The sequence below is a fragment of the Vanellus vanellus genome, assembly GCF_965231255.1.
Source record: "Vanellus vanellus genome assembly, chromosome: 9".
Taxonomy (NCBI): domain Eukaryota; kingdom Metazoa; phylum Chordata; class Aves; order Charadriiformes; family Charadriidae; genus Vanellus; species Vanellus vanellus.
In genome coordinates this window covers 15235306-15256154 of record NC_138914.1, presented here as the reverse complement: position 1 = coordinate 15256154, position 20849 = coordinate 15235306, and the positions used below count along the sequence as shown (strand labels likewise).

The window sequence follows — 20849 nt, the reverse complement described above, 5'->3', positions numbered from 1 at the left end:
AATTGCCTAGAAGACAAGTAAGAAAATGCTCTGTCTGGACAAGGCAGATGAAAGGAACAGATGTGCTAGATACAGTTGCTCATGCCAAGCATAACAGCAGTGAGCACACAAATATGACTGGAAAAGGGAAAAAATCTCCAAACTTCTATGATTTGCATGGAAAGGCACTACTACTAAAAGACAGAATAAATATTTCAGGCAAAAAAAATTTAAGCCAGTCTAATTTATCAGTTGAATTGGCTGATCTTTCACATATTAATAGAAAGATTACATTGTAGTATCCCCTCAGCTATCATAGCAAATAGTAATTTGCTACAAGAGCACACACTTACAGAGTCGTTCTCATTACAAAGTCCTTTCACAGAATCACAGAATCTTCAGAGTTGGAAGGGACCTCTAGAGATCATCTAGTCCAACTCCCCTCCTAAAGCAGGATTGCCCAGAGCACATTACTCAGGACTGCATCCAGGCGGGTCTTGAAAATCTCCAGGGAAGGGGACTCCACAACCTCCCTGGGCAGCCTGTGCCAGTGCTCTGTCACCCTCACCGTAAAGAAGTTTTTCCGTGTATTTGAACGGAACTTCCTCTGTACTAACCTGTACCTGTTACCCTCGTCCTGTCACTTGGAACCATTGAAAAGAGCCTGGCTCCATCCTCCTTCATCCCACCCTTGAGATACTTGTACACCATAATAAGGTCTCCCCTCAGCCTTCTCTTCTCCAGGCTAGAGAGTCCCAGCTCTCTCAGCCTTTCCTCATAAGGCAGATGCTCCAAGCCCTTAATCATCTTAGTTGCCCTTCACTGGACTCGCTCCAGCAGTTCCCTGTCCCTCTTGAACTGGAGAAGCCAAAACTGGACACAGTATTCCAGTTGTGGCCTCACCAGTGCAGAGTAGAGGGGGAGAATGACCTCCCTCGACCTACTGGCTACACTCTTCCCTATGCAGCCCAGGATTCCATTGGCCTTTTTGGTGACAAGGGCACATTGCTGGCTCATGGATAATTTACTGTCTACCACGACCCCCAGATCCTTCTCCTCCGAGCTACTTCCCAGCAGGTCCACCCCTAACCTATACTGGTGCCTAGCATTCTTCCTCCCCAGGTGCAGGACCCTGCACTTGCTCTTGTTGAACCTCATTAGGTTCTTCTCTGCCCAGCTCTCCAGCCTGTCCAGGTCACGCTGGATGGCAGCACGGCCCTCTGGGGTGTCAGCCACCCCACCCAGTTTGGTATCATCAGCAAACTTGCTGAGGATACACTCTGTCCCCTCATCCAGGTCATTAATGAATATATTAAACAAAATTGGACCGAGTATTGAGCCCTGGGGGACACCACTGGTTACAAGCCTCCAACTGTGCCGCTGATCACAACCCTCTGAGTTCTGTCACACAGCCAACTCTCAATCCACCTCACTGTCACCTCATCTAGCCCATACTTCCTCAGCTTCCTAATGAGGATGTCATGGGAGACACTGTCAAAAGCCTTGCTAAAGTCAAGGTAGATGACATCCATGACTTTCCCCTCATCCAGTCAACCAGTTATAACATCATAGAAAGCTATCAGATTGGTCAAGCATGATTTACCCTTGGTAAATCCATGTTGACCACTTCCAATAACTTCCTGTTCCTCAACGTGTTTGGAGATGACATCCAGAATGAGTCGCTCCATTACCTTCCCAGGGACAGAGGTGAGACTAACTGGTCTGTAGTTCCCTGGGTCCTCCTTCTTGCCTTTTTTGAAGATCGGAGTGATGTCAGCCTTCCTCCAGTCCTCAGGCACCTCTCCTGTTCTCCATGACCGTTCAAAGACTATGGAGAGTGGTCTAGCAATAACATCCGCCAGCTCTCTCAGCACTCGTGGATGCATGCCATCAAGGCCCATGGACTTGTGAATGTCCAGCTTGGCCAAGTGGTCTCTGACACGGTCCTCCTCAACTGAGGGGAAAATCTTCATCTCTCCAGACCTTCCCCTTTGCCTTCAGAGTATGGGATTCATGAGGGACAGCTTTAGCAGTGAAGACCGAAGAAAAGAAGGCATTCAGTAACTCTGCCTTCTCTGTGCCTTCCACCACTAGGGCACCTGTCTCATTCACCAGTGGGCCTACATTTTCCCTAGTCTTCCTTTTTCTACTGATATACTCAAAGAATCTCTTCTTATTGTCTTTAACTGCAGTGGACAAGCTGAGTTCTGATTGAGCTTTGGCCCTTCTCATTTTGCCCCTATATAGCTTTGTTATATCTTGATAGTCCTCATAAGTTGCCAACCCCCTTTTCCAGAGAATGTAAACTTTCCTTTTTTTCCTGAGGTCCAGCCAAAGTTCTCTATTTAGCCAGGCTGGTCGTCTTTCCCGTCTGCTTGTTTTTCGAGACATGGGGATGGCCTTCTCCTGCGCTTTTAAGAGCACCTGCTTGAAGTATGCCCAGCCTTCCTGGGCACCTTTGCTCTTCAAAACTGCCTCCCAAGGGACACTCTCGACCATGCTCCTAAACAGGCTAAAGTCTGCCCTTCGGAAATCCAAGGTGGCAGTTCTGCTGGCTCCCCACCTTACTTGATCAAGAATTGAAAATTGTATCAATTCATGATCACTCTGCCCAAGGCGACCTCCAACCTTTACATCCCCCACAAGACCTTCTCTGTTAACAAACAGTATGTCCAGAAGGGCACTTCCCCTAGTTGGTTCCTTCACCCGCTGTGTTAGGAAGTTGTCTTCCACACACTCCAGGAACCTCCATGACTGTTCCCTCTCTGCTGTGTAGTATTTCCAGCAGACGTCTGGGAAGTTTCCAACTCTACCTTTCCAATATAGACATTTCTCAAGGTCAAGGGAAATACCTTTACACTTAAATGAAAAAAAAAAAATTAATAGCGGACAGGGGTTCCAAATGTTGACGAAGGGTTAAAGACATTTCCTTCTTACTCCCTGTTAAAATACACACACACAGTTTTGCTTTGCATAAATGCTACACAGTACATCCCAAGCAAACATCTGAAAATGCTGTCTAGCAACATACACAAAGCAACATTCCTTTCTGAGATCTGAATCTTTTGTCTAGGTATATAAATGTTTCATTTTTGAAATTAAGCTATGGCCTTCATAATTTTTATGCTAAGTATGATAATTAAAAACTTGTAAGGCTACAGTATTTTAGAAAACTCAAGACATAACTCAATGGTAAATGCCTGTATCTCAAATATTCTTCATAGAAGCACAAAATGGTTGAGTTTGGAAGGGATATCTGGAGGTCATCTGGTCCAACTTCCCTCTTTTTCCCCCCACTCCAGCATACCTGCAGGCTGCCCAGGACAATACCCAGTTTTTTTAACATTTCCAAGGATGGAGACTCCACAACCTGTCTGGGCAACCTATCCTGCTCCAGTGCTGTCACCCTCACAGTGAAAGAGTGTTTCCTGATGGCTGACAGCTTGTGCCCATTGCCTGTCATGGGGCACCACTGAAAGGAGCCTGGATCCATCTTCTTTATATCCTCCCTTCAGACTTATATACATTTATATACATTGATGAGATCCCCCCAACCTTCTCTTCCCTGTACTAAACAGTCCCAGCTCTCTCAGCCTTTCCTCATATGAAAGACGCCCCAGTCCCTCAATCACTTTAGTCGCCCTTCACTGGACTCTCTTCAGTAGCTCCTTCTCTCTCTGGTACTGGGGAGTCCAGAATTGTACATGATACTCCAGATGTGGCCTGACCAGTACTGAAGAGAGGGGAAGGATCACCTCCCTCAACCTGGTACTGGCAACACCCCTCCCAACACAGCCCAGGACACCGTTGGCCTTCTTTGCTTCAAAGGCATATTGCTGGCTGATATTCAACTTCACGTCCATTAGGACCCCCAAATCCTGGTAGCCCCCAGGATATACTGCTGCATAGGTTTATTCCTCCCCAGGTGCAGGAATTCATACTTCTCTTTGCTGAACTGCATGAAGTTCTGTCAGCCTATTTCTCCAGCCTGTGGAGATCCCTCCGAACAGCAGCACAACCCTCTGATGTATCAGCCACTCGTCCCAGTTTTGTACCATCAGAAACTTGCTGAGGGTACGCACCGGCCCATCATGTATTGAAGATGTTGAACGGTACTGGAACCAGTGCTGACTCCAGGTGTGCACTGCTACTTACTGGATAGTTACTGGACTTATTCAGTCAGGCTTACACCACATGTAAAAAAAACCATTAGTCTAAGAACTCACTAATGGAATAATGAAACTTTCCGTCAATTCCAAAAAATACCGTCGAAGAATCACACTCTGTGCTTCTGTAGGACGTTTCTGTTGTACACCCTTAAAAAAATAGAAATAAAATATCACAATAAGTCTGTTACCCGAAAATATGTAAATATTTTAAGAATATTTATTCCAGTGTTTCTGTATTCTTTTGCCATAAACTTACACATAGCACCCCCTACTCTGAACCATGAAAGGAAAGCAATAGCGTCAAGTCCTTTTGCACAGATATTCATCCCTTCAGTTGCTGCTTTTTTATTTTCATGTAAAGAAATTCAAGGAAAGAAAAAGGTCTATTAAAAAAAACAGTGCAAATCCGTTAAAGTTTGAAAGCTCTGACTCTTACACATCTTATGCATGAGATTTCTAGACCAAACAGACTACAGGGGGAGGCAGAGGGTGGAAAACCCAAAACAGATGAACTGATTGTTCACTTCAATTCTCTAAATTATTAAGCTAACTTCTTGAGTTCTACCATTGATATTGTTCTAGAAACTGCTAACGAGGCATCAATCCTTCTTCTACAATGAAGGTGGATACCTATCAATTCAGTTATGAATTAGGGCAAAGGAATCAGAATCCAGTTTCATTTCAGTTACTCAGAGCTCAGCCTTAAGAGAAACCACTGTACGACAGTACATAAATTTCCATTAAGAAGAGACTTGCAATATTACCTTTTGTAATTGTTTAACAATTTCTTCATCTTTATTCAAGTATGGCTTGTAGGAGGTATAAACACCTAAAGAAAAAAAAGCACCATATAGCCGAAGGAAAAAATGCAGTATGCTTTTAAAAATAAAAATATGGGTAATTTAACTATGAAGGAACTTATTACCAGGTTTGGAGTCCAAAGTTTTTAGGTTCTTCAGTTTTTTCACTTTCACCTGCTTTGGAACTTCTCCTGCCAAAACATTTAAAACCACCTTTCTTGAAATCTTGATCCCGATTAGTGAATACTACAGTTAATGCGCACTGATTTTTAGAAACTGATACTCTCATTTAGAAGACTACCTAATATTCTAAGAAGCATTAGAAACACCAACAAGCATTCAACTATATATCCTGAAACATCCAGTAAACATATGAATATGCATACAGGGTTTTCATTCTATATAAGGATTCCTTGTTGAAGAGGGGGAAAAAAACCTCAACCCGAAAACAAACCAAAAAACCAAAAGGACGACGTTCTGAATCAAAGCAACCAAAGAAAAATACTGACTATATAGCAGTGAATGACTGTTTCATTACTTTCAAATGTTATTCTATCTTCCTTTGTTCCCCTTAGGATAAATGCTTTCAGGAACAAGTCTTTAGTACCTTGGTCAAAATAAAAATTGCATATGAGAAATTAAAATGGTAGCCATGGATTAAGTGTTGTAAGAAAATGAATATGTCTCCTTTTCCATAGGCGAAACTAACTTTTATTTTGTTTTTCAAATATATCCTTCTCCAGCCAGAAGACCCTAAACCCTGTTAACAGTCTTGCAGCCTCAGCAGAACATTCCTCTTAGATCTAGTTGGATGCTTGTATTCAGAAAAGATAATAGTATAAATTGGTATTGGAACTGCAGAGTAGGGAGAAAAGGGGAAAAAAATAAAACCCACAAGCCCTCTCTTTGTCCCTAAAGAAATAAAATTTAAATTTTCAGTTGGGTCAGACAGATACATCTCTAGAACTTACTGACTAAGCATTTCACATAGCTGCACCAAAACTTTAAAATTTCATACTTGAAACTGTGTATCAAATTTGAAGGCAACCTGTGCACATGGCTTTGCAGAGATTTAATAGTTTAATAAAGATTCTGTTTTCCAAACCCGAACTACACAGCAGCTAGCTAACTCCACCCCATACAACCCTGAACTCCCACAGGTATTCTGAAGCATGGACAGGAATTATTATTTTAAAGTAATTGCCTAATTACATCAAACGCAGTACGTAATTCTTAATTAATTTGATGTATTCAGAAATTGAATGTAACTTATTCTACAAAAATGAATTTCATGGTGTATTATCATAACTGGATATTTATGCATTCCCACTTTCAGAACAGAATAGTGAGCCTGTCTCAGCAAACAGTTGCATTCAGGAATTTCACATAATAATTAGAGTACTGCAGTATTTTATTACAGGCAAGCAATTGACATGTTATCCAGAGATTACATTAAAATTCTACTCAATCATGCAACTTTAACAAATAATGATTACTGGAATATTGCCAGATTGCAAATATATTATCAAAATACTGTCTAACAACTTTTTATATTATTGCAACATTCAAACTTAGTTTTCACGTGGGTTTTACTTTCTGTGCACCTGCTGTGACTGATTTATTACATTCTACTCATTCTAAAATTGACATCGGTAACTAATGATGTTTCTCATTGTAATACCTTATTGATAGAGATACAAACAACGGATTGTGCAAAAGGTAAAACATTATTATTAATGAGTATTGCCACCTTTTGCATTTAGTATACTAGATTTGGCAATACAAGACATACAGTACTCAAGAGCCTAATTTCATTTGACAGATTTACATCCACGAGGATTTGGTGAATATTAAACTAAATTAATTGAAGTAAATTACATAAGTTTGTAAATAAATAAGCACTCAGATCTTGTCACACAGGATTGTAGAAGATATTTGTACTTTACCTGGAAGTTTAATATCTCCAATTCGGATAATGTGAGGCCAGTGCTGAAGGGTTTTAGCAAAAAAAGGATTCGTCACCCCTAGAATGACAGATGGTCTAGAAAAATAATGACAATGTTTAAAATATGACAGTAAGAGCTTCTGTCTTAACGAATACAAAAGATGAGCTTTCATTCTTAACTTGAAATTATTTTCCTTTTGTTTTTATGAGTTACATTTTAAGTTGCATGTAAGAGCACCGTATGTTTATCAAAGTTTTTAAATTTTAGAAAATAGCAAGACAGATGTATCTTGAAGTCCAAATGGTAGTGCAGAATAAAAGTAACATCTGCTTAGACACCTGGCTAAATTCTGCCCATTTGCAATTATAAGAACAGGGTAACAGGGTATTATCTGGTTGGGTTTTTTTTTGTGTGTGTGTTTTGTTTTTTTTTTTTTTTTTTTTTTTTTTTTTAAAAACGAGCATGAATCTGTCTCCTATTTGAAAGAAAAATTGCTACTTTTCAAGGTTTGATTATAACAAACTCTCAGTAGTTCAATGTGCATGTCAATATGACTGCTGTTTGTATGAGACTTCTCAGTAGAGCTACTGCTCAGATGCCATGATTAAAAAAAAAGGGATACTTAATATCCTATTTCCTTTCCAACACTTTAGCGTCCTTTGTTAAAAAGCAGTTACCAAGTGATGAAGTACAAGCACATTAATAGCCTTGTGCCCAAGCTCCCAACCTGTCAGATTTTTCTGTCTACTTTGTGCTTAGAATCTGGCTTCGAGGATGCATAGGAGGACCCAGAGAACAAGAGGCAGTAAGAGCATAGGGCTGCTGCTACAGCATAGGGCTGCAGAATTTGGGATTTATAGCATTAACATGATGAAGTATCAACATATTTTTTCAGAATAGTGTCTGCCATCCACTTTACAGGCAAACATTAGCTAAGGTGAGAGTGTAACTGCAAGCCTCATTGGAACTGCTGTATTAAAAGCACGTTATAATTTCTTCAGATTGTTTTTTTTAAATCCCAAATTTTAAACACTTTTGTGCACCATCCTTAAGTTTCCTCTCTCTCAAGGCAAGGCGGGGAAAAAAAAAAAAAAAGGATGACTAATCTTTCTTTACATTTTTATTCAATTCTTCCAGCTATATCATGGTGACAATTGGGCATCAATTTCTATGTTAATCTACAAACATTTTTGACTTTTAATTCCTCCCTCCACTTGCCGATTGTAACTATGTATCTATCTATCTATATATAAATAAAACCTCATTAGGTATTTACAGACAGGACAAAAACCTGATCAGAGCACTCTATAGCTAGTATAATGCCTGGTCTATGGAAATCGTAATTTTTATATCTCCATTCCATCTTGCAATTTCCTGCTGCACATTCTATCAGTTCCTCAGAAGTCTTTTCTTGCTTGTCACTAGCTCAACCTTCACCAGAAAAAAATCACTTCTGAGTCCTACTTGTTCAAGTATGTTCAAGTATGTCCAACTGAGTCCTGAGTTCAAGTATGTTCACCTGAAAAGACTTTACTGCAGATATTATGTATTTTTCCTCACTCATTTGAATGCAGTTTCATTATTTTTTGCTTATTCTATAGTCCTGTTAAATTCATTTGCATTATTGCAAATTCATTGGGATTTGCAAATGTTAATGATTTTTTCAGTGTTACCACATGTGAGTTTACCACACATCTCTTCCAAAACAATGATAAAGACCAGTGTCCATAAAAAGGTCTCAACATATTAATTTGTTGTACTCTGAAAAATCAATTTATGATGTTTTATCTTATGTTCTTTTCATGGTCACGACTTAAGAAACAAACCCAGTCTCAAAAGAACCCAAACAATAGGCACTCTCCTTCTCCCTAGGAATGGATCAAGTCTAGCCTAACTTAACACAAAAATCTTCTCATGCCTATTTTGAGTAAACCAAACAGCAAGCTGCACAGAGAATTGTGTGAAATATACGAAAACCAACATTCTTTCGCTAACTAGAGGGCTAAAGACCAATGGTTAAAGTCCGTATAAGAAAGCAAGAGCAATTCTAGCTCTATTTCAAATACTAACACACCTACCGAACAACCTTTCTATTTTGCTACAGAGGAGCACATGCAATTTTTAAACATGGGTTACTAAAGTTTAACCAAATTCTTCATGGAATTATTTTTAGAAATTAAATTACATACTGCATAACCATTCCCATGGAATACAATCTGAAACATAAAGCCTGTGTTTGTATATTTTTCCACTGCTGTGTCTCTGGCAATACTTTTATTGAGAGGAAAAATACAGTAAAAAAACCAACAACAACAACAAAAAATCCCAACACAACCACCACTGCCTGTTCAGACATTAGAAAAAATTTGTTTTTAAAAAGATCAGTGAATCTAAACTCAAGCACTCCATTTCCAAACCAAGCTGCATTTAAATAACATATAATAAGAAATACCGGAGGTGTATACTCTCAAAATAGAGTAGGATTAAAAAAAAAAGTATTAAAAAATGAAGGGGAAAAATGTGTCCTTAAAGCAGTTTCAAACAGAATTGCTTTTGTAAACTCATGCTCTTAAAAAAAAGAAACTTGATTTCTGAATTATTTACAACATCTTTCTAACAGATTTAGTGAAGACCTATTCACTGCTTAAAGTATTGTCTCAACTACTGCACCGTCTGGATTAACTCTACAAAACAACTGTATGGATGTTGAATTCTAGAAGTCACTTTGATTAGTAATTGCTTAAAACCAAAACCAATGACAGAACAATTTCCCAGGAGCTACTACGGAGCTAGTATTGCATGGACAAACCCTTACTATGAAGCTCAAATATGGTTAAATTTTTACATTGTTTCATAACTTCTTTATCCTATCTAACCGGAGCAAAAATTTAAAATAGCTAACTACTGCACTCCTTAAGATAAATCTTATAAATAAGGAGTCTAAATGTATTCTCTAATGATAGAAACTCAGAATAGTTAAGCAGTATCTTAAGACAGATTTATGGTTACAAGTGGCTTTGAGCAACAACTTCACAACAAAGTTTGATTTACTTACGGGGCTTGCGTGCGAGTTGTATATTCTTTGAATTCACTGTCATGTATAGTAAAGTACGGCCTGAAATCACTGCAGTACTTTAATGGTGAAATACAGCTGCAAGGTAGAAAGAGGATAAGCTTGTTCTATGTATATAGTGCAACATTTCATGAAAGAAACAAGCCAATCTAAAATTCATAATGCTTTGTTATATTGTGATCAAATGAAGTTGCATTCAGCTGCAATCTACAACGACTCACTTGGTGATTAGTTAGGAAGCTCCACTACATTTACCTAACAAGCGCCAACACGGTTTCTGAAGATTCTGATGGTGATGGTGCCATCACAACAAGTGGTTCTCCTAGCAGTACTAGTTCCCAGAGCATCTGAATGTGAAAGAACACTGGACAGAAACACCTAAAACCAGATTGAAGTATTTTAGTACACTTAACATAACCAGAAGGAATATGCATTTCAGTAAGAACTGGATAAAAAGGAAGTTTGCAGTAGTATTTAACAGTAATTTGAAAAATATAAAATACTCTTGTAAAATGGAACATTTAATGAACTGGCTTATTTAATGCAGTTTCAGCCTGCATGTTGTCTGAATTGTTTCAGCCAGCTTTACAGAAAAAGAATATTAAGAACAATACTGATAAATGTTAGCTTGCAAGTTACGAGACGTGTGTTATGGAACTGTCATAAATCTTTGACTTGTGGGAATTCACAACTAGCAATAAATCAGTCTGAACTCCTACCTGAAAAGATCTACTTCATGAACAGTCGGTAAAGCCATGGAGATCTGAGCATCTGCCTAAAAGACAGCGCAATGCTTGGGTTTTAGTCATCAGAATACCTAGGTATTAAATGAAATAGTTTCCCTTAAATGCTTACAGACAGGAGATGGTATATACCCTAATTATTTACCACTACTGTACTACTGCAGTATGTACTACATTATCTCCACAAGTAATTATTTTTGTGTGCTAAAAGCAAGATTCTCCCCAACACACAGACCACTTAGAAGTATGCAACTTTCAGTTCAGAAAAGATCTAAAATACTGAAGCTGTTTTAAACAACAGTCGCACAGCATATGAAGGCACAGACAGATTTGTTTTATATTCATCTTCTACTACTAAAGATTTTTCATTTGGCTTTCATTCTCAAAAAAAAAAAAAAAGTTTAGTATAGTTTCACCCATTAAAAGGATATTCAAATTCAGTAATTTTGTCAGCCAACTCAGCCAACTATCCTCTTCTAAGAGCTGGACATCTCTCTTCTAAAGTACTTGGGGTAACTGGGTTAGAATACTTTTTCTATGAAGAATCCAACTCTAGACTTCTCCACTAAAAGTTTCAAAGACTGCGGATTTCATTATTATCAAAGTATATGAAGATTTGCTACCAATCTTTTATGAACAAGTTTAAAGTAAAAGAAGGAAGGCAGATATTTAGCTTTGTGTTGGGGTTATATGCAATACAAGTATCTAATCTCTACCTGGTGCATATTCTGTACTATCGGCGTTGTTCCAGGCTTGTCACGATATGTTGGAATCCGCAACTTTGAAAGAAAAAGAAAGGTTTTTTTTCTCCTTGTATTGAATTCGGCAGAGACTTAAAATGCTGACTTACAGACAATATATATTTAAAGAGGATATACTACAGCATGATGCTTATTTTACGCTACAGAACATCCACATAACAGTGAATACACAGCTGAAGACTACAGATCATTGCTACAGAAATCAATATGCAATACAATGTAGTACTACACTGCAAAATGAATATTAGAATATGAAAATTACTCTTCAGTCAAAAAAGACTACAGATAACATTGCTCACAACTATGACACTAATAATATATTTAAATATTGGAGAGTACAATCTGAAATAAGGTTATGGGGTTTTAAGGTGGTACAGAATTACTTTTAGAAAAAATCCTCTCCTAAAACATCACACATTCTGATGGGTATGAGTCAGAATCCAAATAGACTGAACAACATAAATATATTTTCTGACCTCACAGTCTGCATCTGTAAGTCTTGAGTGCTACAAATTTAATCATACTGGAAGCTGGTGTGCACAAATGGATGTAATTTATACACAACAATTAAAACTGACTGCCCAAAGAGTGTAAAAAAAAAAAAAAAAACAGGAACAATACCACTGAAGATGGTAATTATGGCCTTACTCAGTTTAGGAACGCAATTTCAACTCTCATGGATAAGAATTACCGATGAGATAAATGCAGGCGAGACCCAAACGAGACGTACCTGACACTTATCATTATCATCCAGAACACTGCTTTATTAAATTTGTGCTTTCAGAACAGCTTCAGAAACTTCTCTTTCCTCCCCCTGGTGATGTATATGTGTCTAGCCATAAACTTGAGAGTATCTGCTAAGAATGTACTTCCAACTGTAACCTCTGGATCCCATTTAATTGCATTTCATATGAAGATGTTGTGGCTCCAAGAGGCCCAGTTCTTAGCCACCATTTAACCTCTACAGTTCTTCCCCATGTACTAGATAAAACCTCTTTAATAGCTTTCTTCAGACATAGTTCACTTTCATTGAAAATTATCAACAGACCAAGAAATTAATTTCCGGTGTGTGAGCCAAAAAAGATTTTTACTTGCCAAACTTTAGGAACAAGAATGATTTTCATCAATATATTGAATTTGCTTGACTGGAACTTAACTCTCAGCATTCTGAAGTGTCACTTACTGTTTGATTTGACAAATATAATTAGCATTAAAGTCTTCTAGAATGCATACTCCAGAAGGATAATATAGACATACAGTCTATATACAAATAATAGTTGTATTGAAACATGACTTTTTATTATCTACAGAAATTACACGTTAACCTATAACCATGAAAGATCCTCCTCTCCTCCCACCAATCAAGGAACCTAATCAAGATCTCCCAGACCTTTACTCTGAGCGAAGTATACATCTATTGCTGTTCTGAAGTATGAGACACTGAAAACAAGGCAGAACACAGTGAGTGCCTATACAGTAAACAGAGGGGAAAACATCCTCAGGAAAAAAAAAGCGCAGGAGTATTTACCTTCATTATAATACCCATAATAGGCAAATGCAGTATTTTCCCCGGAGTTGGTGGTGGCCAACGATCAACATCGCTACAAACTTAAAGAAAGAGAGTATAATTTAGAACTAGTTTATACATGCTATAACCCGTGATATTGTTGTCACCTTTGCGCACAATACAATTTTAAATTAGTGCTGACTGCCCACAATAGTTCTACTTATCCCTTGATCACTCTAAAGCTTTACAGCCTTTTTGACATTCTTAATATATTATTTTGTTAGAACTATAGTTTTTCATTTCAAGAAAACAGTATCGTCTTGTCTTCCATTTTTCATAGCAACTAGACTTGTTGCTTCTTAGTTGAAGAAATGTTACCTAAGAAACCATGAAAGTACATATTAACAAACCTTGAAAAGAACACAGACATTTATGTACTTTAGCTACTACAAAACAGATAAACACAAGTAGTTAAGAAAAAAGCCAGCTTTCCAGCTTGGCTAGAAAGTTTTTCCATGTTTTTTTGTAAACAATTGAGAGTACCATTACTAATTCTAGTGGTTTCCGCAGAGCTAATTTTGTTCATAACATGAACATGTCAAAACATGTTCATAACATGAACATGTCAAAAAAATCTGTTTATCTACAGGTGACTAAAAAATGCAATTCCTTCCTCAAGAATGGTTTCCACAAATTGCTGCTCAGTGAAAGCACAAAGACACGAATTTTTGTATAGGGCAGACACAGTATAAAGAACACAGCACTTCTAGGCAAAGAGCAAATAACTTTCCCATTTGGCGCTCTCTGGCTCTTAAAGTTCTAAAGTAAGGCTGAGGCACCTGTTACCAGTGCTGCTTTTTCCCTTTGGTCAAAAAACCCAAACCACATAACCCTCCCCCGTGCAAGATGACATTTGTACAGTTGCTTAATGGAAGTTGTCAGAATGCCCCAAAGGACTCAATTTGTGAAGAATGCAAACTAAGGATTGCCATCAGATACTTGTGCTGAACAGCTGGCTTGAAATACACAACAAAACCCTAAATGTGTGTTTTAGGGGGGAGCTTCAACTGTCCCATGAAGGATCAAAAGTTAGATTAGCTCTGTTCAATGATCTAGAAATCCAGCCAGTTTGCTAAAGTTTCAACCCTCTACCCTGCAAGAAGACAGAAACACAAACTAGAATGTGACAGTGTTGTTTGCTATTTCTCCAAAAGAAGTATGTGATATTATAGGAGCTCTTCCAGAACAGCACAAGTGTACCATTACCTGCTTCCAGGAAAGCTTCACTTTTTTCAAAATATTCTGGCGCTATCTGCTTAAGCATGGTGCGAAAGAGATGGACATAAGGTAGCTTGCTGATGAGGACCAGTGACTGGAATAAAAAGTAACAAAACAAAAATATAATTTTATTTAACCCTTTGCCTTAATTCTGTTGCAGTTCTACTGGTTATCCTCAGAGAATGTCAAGTGTGTTTTTTCTCATACATGCAAGCCAACCACACATTTGACTACAGGCAACTGCAAACAAGCAACTCCCAACTTCTTTTTTTAAACACACACAAAAAAATCTGTGCAGCTGGAACACAGCACAGCTGATGTAAAACTAGACCAAATTATGATAAATTAACAATGAATTTAGTTAACAGAACAAGATACTCTTCCTGATCCTCTGAGGTCACTGAAAATCAATTAATTTCTGAATTAATATTTTCCTAAGAGAACTGATAATTGAGAATTGAAATTACCTTCTGGAAATAGCCTCTTTTTAATGATTTGTCTCGAACTTGTCTGAAATACACATAGCCATAGTAATATGCTGGATCTTTCTGCAAAAGAAAGAATTCAATACAACAACCTGCTAACTGCCCTTCTTTCTGCAGCATTCAATATGCATTTTCAAAGCTTATTTCCCAGCAAGCTCCAAAGTTGATTAGAAACAATAAACTAGAAGAATTACTCTGTTTATTGGCATTATTTCTTTTAATAAGTACTTCAAAGAGAATACACCAGTGTGTGGAAACAGCTGTGCTATCTGGCTTTACTATTTTTATATCTACATTCTCCTGACACACCATGCAAGCAAAAATAGAATTGATTTCCTGAGGAATAAGTCAACACTCACAATTTTGCAAAGTAGCACTAAAATTTTTTAGCAGTTAAAAACCTTAAAGCCCTGACTTGGAAAGATAAAAACTAGTCTTCCAACATATTAGTTTTGTAAAAGATTCTTGGAGTACTAAGGAAGCATGCTCTCACTTTTCAAAGATAAAACATCAGCTTCATCCTTCCTACAAACAGGAATTCAAGTATTTGCCACATAACAGATCTAAGTTGAGTTTGAAAATCAGACTCCCACTAGCATAGTTAAAGGCCTCAATATTCCATAAGGACACAAGAACAACTTTTTGGCCGCTACCTCTTTTAGATAACTGCTCCATCTTCAAAAAATTAAGGGTGAAAACAGAGAGAGACAACTTTTTTTTTTTTAAAGTTATAAAGCACTTCAGATTTCCAGTAAGATAATGGTTTTTACAATTTGATCTACAGGTTTCTAGTCAGTAACAAAATAGGTCCGCTCATCAATTTATTCCTTGCTGACAAAAGCATACTAAGAAAACTTAGAGAACAGTTAACAAAACTAATTAGTTAATTATTACGATAATGACATGCTACGAAAAACATTTGCTGAGCTTTATCTTTTAGGGCACCCAGTTCAGAGATTTTGTTCTTCAAGCATTAAATTTAAGCATGAAGACCTATAAATTAACGTTACCCAGAAGAAATTAACTTCATTTTTTTCTTATTTCCAACCTTTAAGTAAACTGGCAGTTCTCTATCCCATTCGTCCAGAAAACAACAAAATGAGACTTTCCTTCCAGGAGACCGTCGAAATCTAAAACAGAATTGTGTGTCCCCAAGACAACCTACACAGGGGAAGAGATAAACAACAAATAGACAGTATTCTGAGTTTGAGCCTTGTTTAACATGAGGACTCGTCTAGAGCCAAAGAGGTAAAATAGTTTTGGTTTATTTATCTTGCACTGCTATTGTGCCCTGCTATTGCGACCATTTATATATTTGTATATTTAAAAGTGAACAATTTGGCATCTTTGGCAACAATAAATAGCCCACCTTCAACAAGAAAAAAAAGTCATTCTGCCTCACAGTAAGTTTATTAGACTGTCACATCCTTAAGCAGTTCTACTAATGGCTGTCCTCCTACTGTTATTACACATTTTATTCATCTCCCTGTATAGTTCCGATTATCTTAACCACGTCATTTCTCCATTGAATGACTACACTGAACCTTTTTTTGATGCCAAACAGTTCATACATAAGTCACACCATAAGAGTGTATTATGCTGATCTCTTATAACTCTATATGCAGGCCCAGGACTCAGTATTTTTGAAAGTCGCAAAACTAACTGCAGAAAACTGAGTGAAAATGAGTATTACTTCCCAGTAATACTCCCAAGGAGTGACGTTTCCCTTCATTTCTACTAAAATTAACTTCTGAAAGAAAAATGTAACTAAGTATATTGACTATGGGCATCAGTTATCAAAGAAACTTTCTCCAGGTGGAACATGAGAACCAATTTACTATTAAACTTATAGCTACTGTTATAGCAGTAAGTTTCCAGCTTGCAAAGGACACTTGCTTCTCCATATTGAATCTAACTTCTTCATTAGTGTTTTGCTCTTACAGCTTTTGGATGTAATTTGCAAAGACCTCCAGGAAAAAAAAAATCTTGAACTTAGTACTGATCATCTGAACTCTTCACAGCTGTCCTGTCTTACATCAGTCAATGCTAACTGACTAAACAGCAAGGCAGAGCTCCATTCTCCAGATAACGTCTTCACACTTCAAAGCTCAATTTCATCTTCCTCTCTTTCAGCCACACACATACTGCTACAGCAACCCCAGACAGCCCAAACCCTCAGTCAAATTCACTGGCTGTGCAACAGGCAGTGTGGATTAATGCTGGCATGTTCAGAGCACTCAGGTATGAGTCTTAGAACCCCTTGAAGCTGCGGCAGGAAACCCACAATACACCAAGACAAAACTAAAAGTAGCAAAACACTCTGTTATGAGATAACCATCCAATTCAGACAGGTAACTAAAGCAAGTACTTAGCAATATAAATTCAATAACAAGAAAAAACACAGCACATGCCAATAACAAAGCACTAAATATTTGCTCCAAGTTTTCATAGCTAGTTCCCTTCATCAAAAGCAAAAAAAAAAAGCTATTATAAAAAGCTATACACAGAAGACCAAAGAGTAAATTACTCAATCTATTCTCTTGAAATATCATTCAGAATATGACAGCTTCTTATGCAACAAGCTATTCCGGTATGTAGAATTTGAAAAGATTGGTAGAAGCCTACTCTTTATTCAACTATCCATGCAGAAAAGACAAAAGCATTATTTTAAAGATACTAGCACTGGGAAAGTACTAGGAAACTTAGCTTAAAAAACACAAAAAGTGTCATGATCTAGTACCTGATTAAATCAATTTCCCCTCCTAAATTCATAGCCACTACGAGTCCTAGAATGATATCCGTTGGTAGTTGTAGAAGAGAGAGTTGAACTAATCTTTAGTCATGAAAACCTAGGAAAGACTGATTTCAAATTTAGCTGCAAGCTAATAACTTCCTTCACTGCTATATTACACAAGCTTTTCTTTTATACTACAGTCTGTGATGAAAAAATAAACAGACAGCATACATTCCCAACAAATTTCTAGAATGCAGGTTTTACGTAGTAAAAGAGTAATCCCTCTATATCATTTGAGACTTCTGCCTACCAAGAATGATCAAGAACCTACAGGTTTTTATCAGGGACATTATATAAAGCAAAAAGGCAGGTTTCTTTTTTTCCTGCTGAAGGTAAACTTTCCTTACATATACCTATTCTGCCTAAAATAACTGTACTACCACTCTTATTTGCAGGAAAAAAAAAAATCAGCCTTTTTTCCTAACACATTATTTTCTACCTTCAATACACCCTTTGATGGTTGGACAAGTTTATAACCATTAACAATGACAGTAATAGGAAGATACAGTTAACTTATCCTCTCTTTCAGTAACAGAAAGAAGCTCTTCCTCTACAGGATATAGAGAACAGAGAAAATACTTTAATTTTACTGACATTAAGACAAAGAGGAAAAGTTAGCCAAGACGGTTTGTAAAATTATATAGGGGAGCTCACACATGTATTAAAAGCACACGTCTGCATCACCCCATATCAAAGAGAGCAACCAAAAGCACAGAGTAACATCAGTTATAGGACAAGTCTGTTACTGCAGGTTTTGACTTTTGTAGAGAATTAAACGAGAAAGGAAGTGTCTGTAGTTCCGCTGTATCTTTTTGCAGGTGGTCCAAGTCATCCGCCACATGCCTCCAATTTCTCTTTGGCAGCAGAACAGTAGACGTTTAGATTAAAGAATATAGCAAGCAGGACCACACACAGCAACAGAAGCATCAAGAATAGAGAAGATATAAGATAACCTAGGTTTTTCCCTTCACAACTGTTCTTTCTAAATGCTTTTGAATTTAAAGTCAATTTCACTGTTATGAATTTAGAAAATATACATTTACTCCTTTATGAGAAGATGGTACCATACCCTTTGCATTTGCTTTATTAAACCATACATGTCATACACTTCTCTCTACCATGACAGTATTATTATTTTGTTTAAAAGGGAGATTGAGATGTTCATTGTTTACTTGCAAAGTATTATGAAACATCTGCATGATTGCCATCTGGAAGGTCTTATACATTCACATTCCTGATATTTCATTTACATAAAACAAACAAACAAACAAGACTTCTCTGACCTTACTGCAATACAGACAATTACAGTTTTATATTTAACCTTATTTGCAACTTTTCTGTATTGTAATATTAAGATATTCATATAAGTATTTGACCTAAACCCATTAATTTATACTGTCAAATTCTACCTTTTTTACCATAGCTTAGTCCAACAACAGACAACTGCAAAGTAATGGAAGCACTTACCTGAATTAGAATCTGGAAAAGACAAATAGCAAATATTGGTTTTCTAAAGGGTGGGGAAAAGAAGAGAGAGCCATTATATTTCCTGAAATTACTAAACTAAAAACAAATTATATACTTATACAGCAACCATGGCTTACCTCTTTATCTGTGAGTTTTGAATGTGAAGGATATATTACCTACAGGAAAAAAGTATTATTTTATTTGAAAATAAACTGAGTATAAGCAGTAAGCTTCTATTAAATATTTTTATGATACAATCCTCAAATACCTGCCTAGCCTTAGGCTATTTTCAATAGTAAGCTATTAATATTATGTCTCTGATCTTATTTTTTATGCTTTTAATCTAACTTGATCACTCATCTTTACAAGGTATTTTGGATGCTAGTTGGAGACCATACAGATACACTGAAAAATTCAGAGTACTTGAGGCTTTTGGTGCAAGAGGTCTCAACGGAGAGCAAGATTACACCCTATTCTACATATGAAATGTAGTAGGTGATTCCATAGAAAGCCAGCAACACATTATTGTCTGAAGTCTGTTGCAGTGGATAGGTAGGTGGGAGCAATCAAAATTCAATCACAAAACACCCTCTATATTAATACTAACTCTTTGGAGAATGAACATTGGCCCCAATTGAGAGCTGGGAACTGTGAAAGCTCAAGGAATGCACTCAAAGAGCCATGACTTTTTGTACTGACAGAAAAAAAGTAGATTTATTTAACATGTTTTTACAACACAAATCAAAACCTATGCAACACAACGTAAGATATGGAAGCGCCATCATTTAAAAAACCCTGGGTGTACAAAATCAGTGATTACGCAAGTAAGTGAGAAAGGAACACACAGGAAAGACGACAAACCCGAGATACTTAAATTTCAGCTGAAAAGTTCCTAAAAAAACCCACCCTCAAAAGCACTGAAATGGGCAGCTAGCTTGTAAGCAAAGGAAATTCAACATAAATTCAATGATTAAGTTTCAAAGAAGGTTTCAAAGCTTTCATAGATGGGAACTTCTCCAAGAGTAGAAGTTCGATGCAAGAACAGTAACCTCATCTAGGGTCCTTATCTTACTATACTGCTAATATCCAGTTATCTAATTTAATATTGTTTGTCAGAACATAAGTAAATGTATCTCCTGATAACACAACACTACCCTACTCTATAGAACAACAAATACATCCACTGGCTGGTCTCTGACTAAGCAGGCTTTCTGTCCCCTGCTCATAAAGTCTCCAAATCATTTCTTTTTCCCTCAGTCCTCTATCCAATGATGTCCAGGCATACAACACACTATTAGTACAACTAAAGCTAAAAGTAGACATGTGAGTGGAACACCGGCATACCGCATTCACTAAACCTATCACCATCTTTTTTTAATCGCTTAACATTTTCCTATGGTGTCTTATGCTAAACAATACACTCAAACGTAACTTTTTCAGCAGTTGAATGATGCTGAAATGATCTGCATCTAGTTAGATGATTGCAGTACAGACCAGACTTGAATTCATACTCCTTTTCCTCACTAGCCGGTGTATCTTCCCAGAAGTCAAAGGACGAGGAGTAAAACCAGTTGTAACCGTTACTTCTATCCTGTCACGTCTGCCCAGCCTTTCTGACCTGCATGGAGGGCCACGTCAGAACGATGCAGTGATAATGAAAGTAAGCACAGCCCTGGTGAAGTTTTACCAGGTTTCACAATGTTGTGAACAACCTTACTAAAGAAATCCAAATTGAAAGGAGCATCAACACCATTCCTGTGAGCTATTGTTATGCCTGCTGCTCATCACCCCGTGTTGAAGATGAAGCTGCCCATCAAAAGCAAAGGGAAAAAGACAATACTGCAAGG

The 20849-nt window shown here is 37.3% G+C and overlaps 1 protein-coding gene across 1 annotated transcript in view; it reads right to left on the bottom strand.

Annotated features, from left to right (window-relative positions):
• Positions 1 to 20849, bottom strand: part of DENND6A (DENN domain containing 6A) — a gene marked incomplete at its 5' end in the record, with an annotated part of 29591 nt that overhangs the window by 6866 nt on the left and 1876 nt on the right. Inside the window, 13 exons of the mRNA XM_082487919.1 lie at positions 4206 to 4295; positions 4913 to 4977; positions 5074 to 5139; positions 6895 to 6989; positions 9950 to 10045; positions 10223 to 10345; positions 10687 to 10742; positions 11427 to 11489; positions 13000 to 13079; positions 14245 to 14350; positions 14724 to 14804; positions 15790 to 15902; positions 20621 to 20718. Coding sequence (XP_082344045.1) covers positions 4206 to 4295; positions 4913 to 4977; positions 5074 to 5139; positions 6895 to 6989; positions 9950 to 10045; positions 10223 to 10345; positions 10687 to 10742; positions 11427 to 11489; positions 13000 to 13079; positions 14245 to 14350; positions 14724 to 14804; positions 15790 to 15902; positions 20621 to 20718 — 1132 coding nt within the window. The remainder of the gene's footprint in view (positions 1 to 4205; positions 4296 to 4912; positions 4978 to 5073; positions 5140 to 6894; positions 6990 to 9949; positions 10046 to 10222; positions 10346 to 10686; positions 10743 to 11426; positions 11490 to 12999; positions 13080 to 14244; positions 14351 to 14723; positions 14805 to 15789; positions 15903 to 20620; positions 20719 to 20849) is intronic.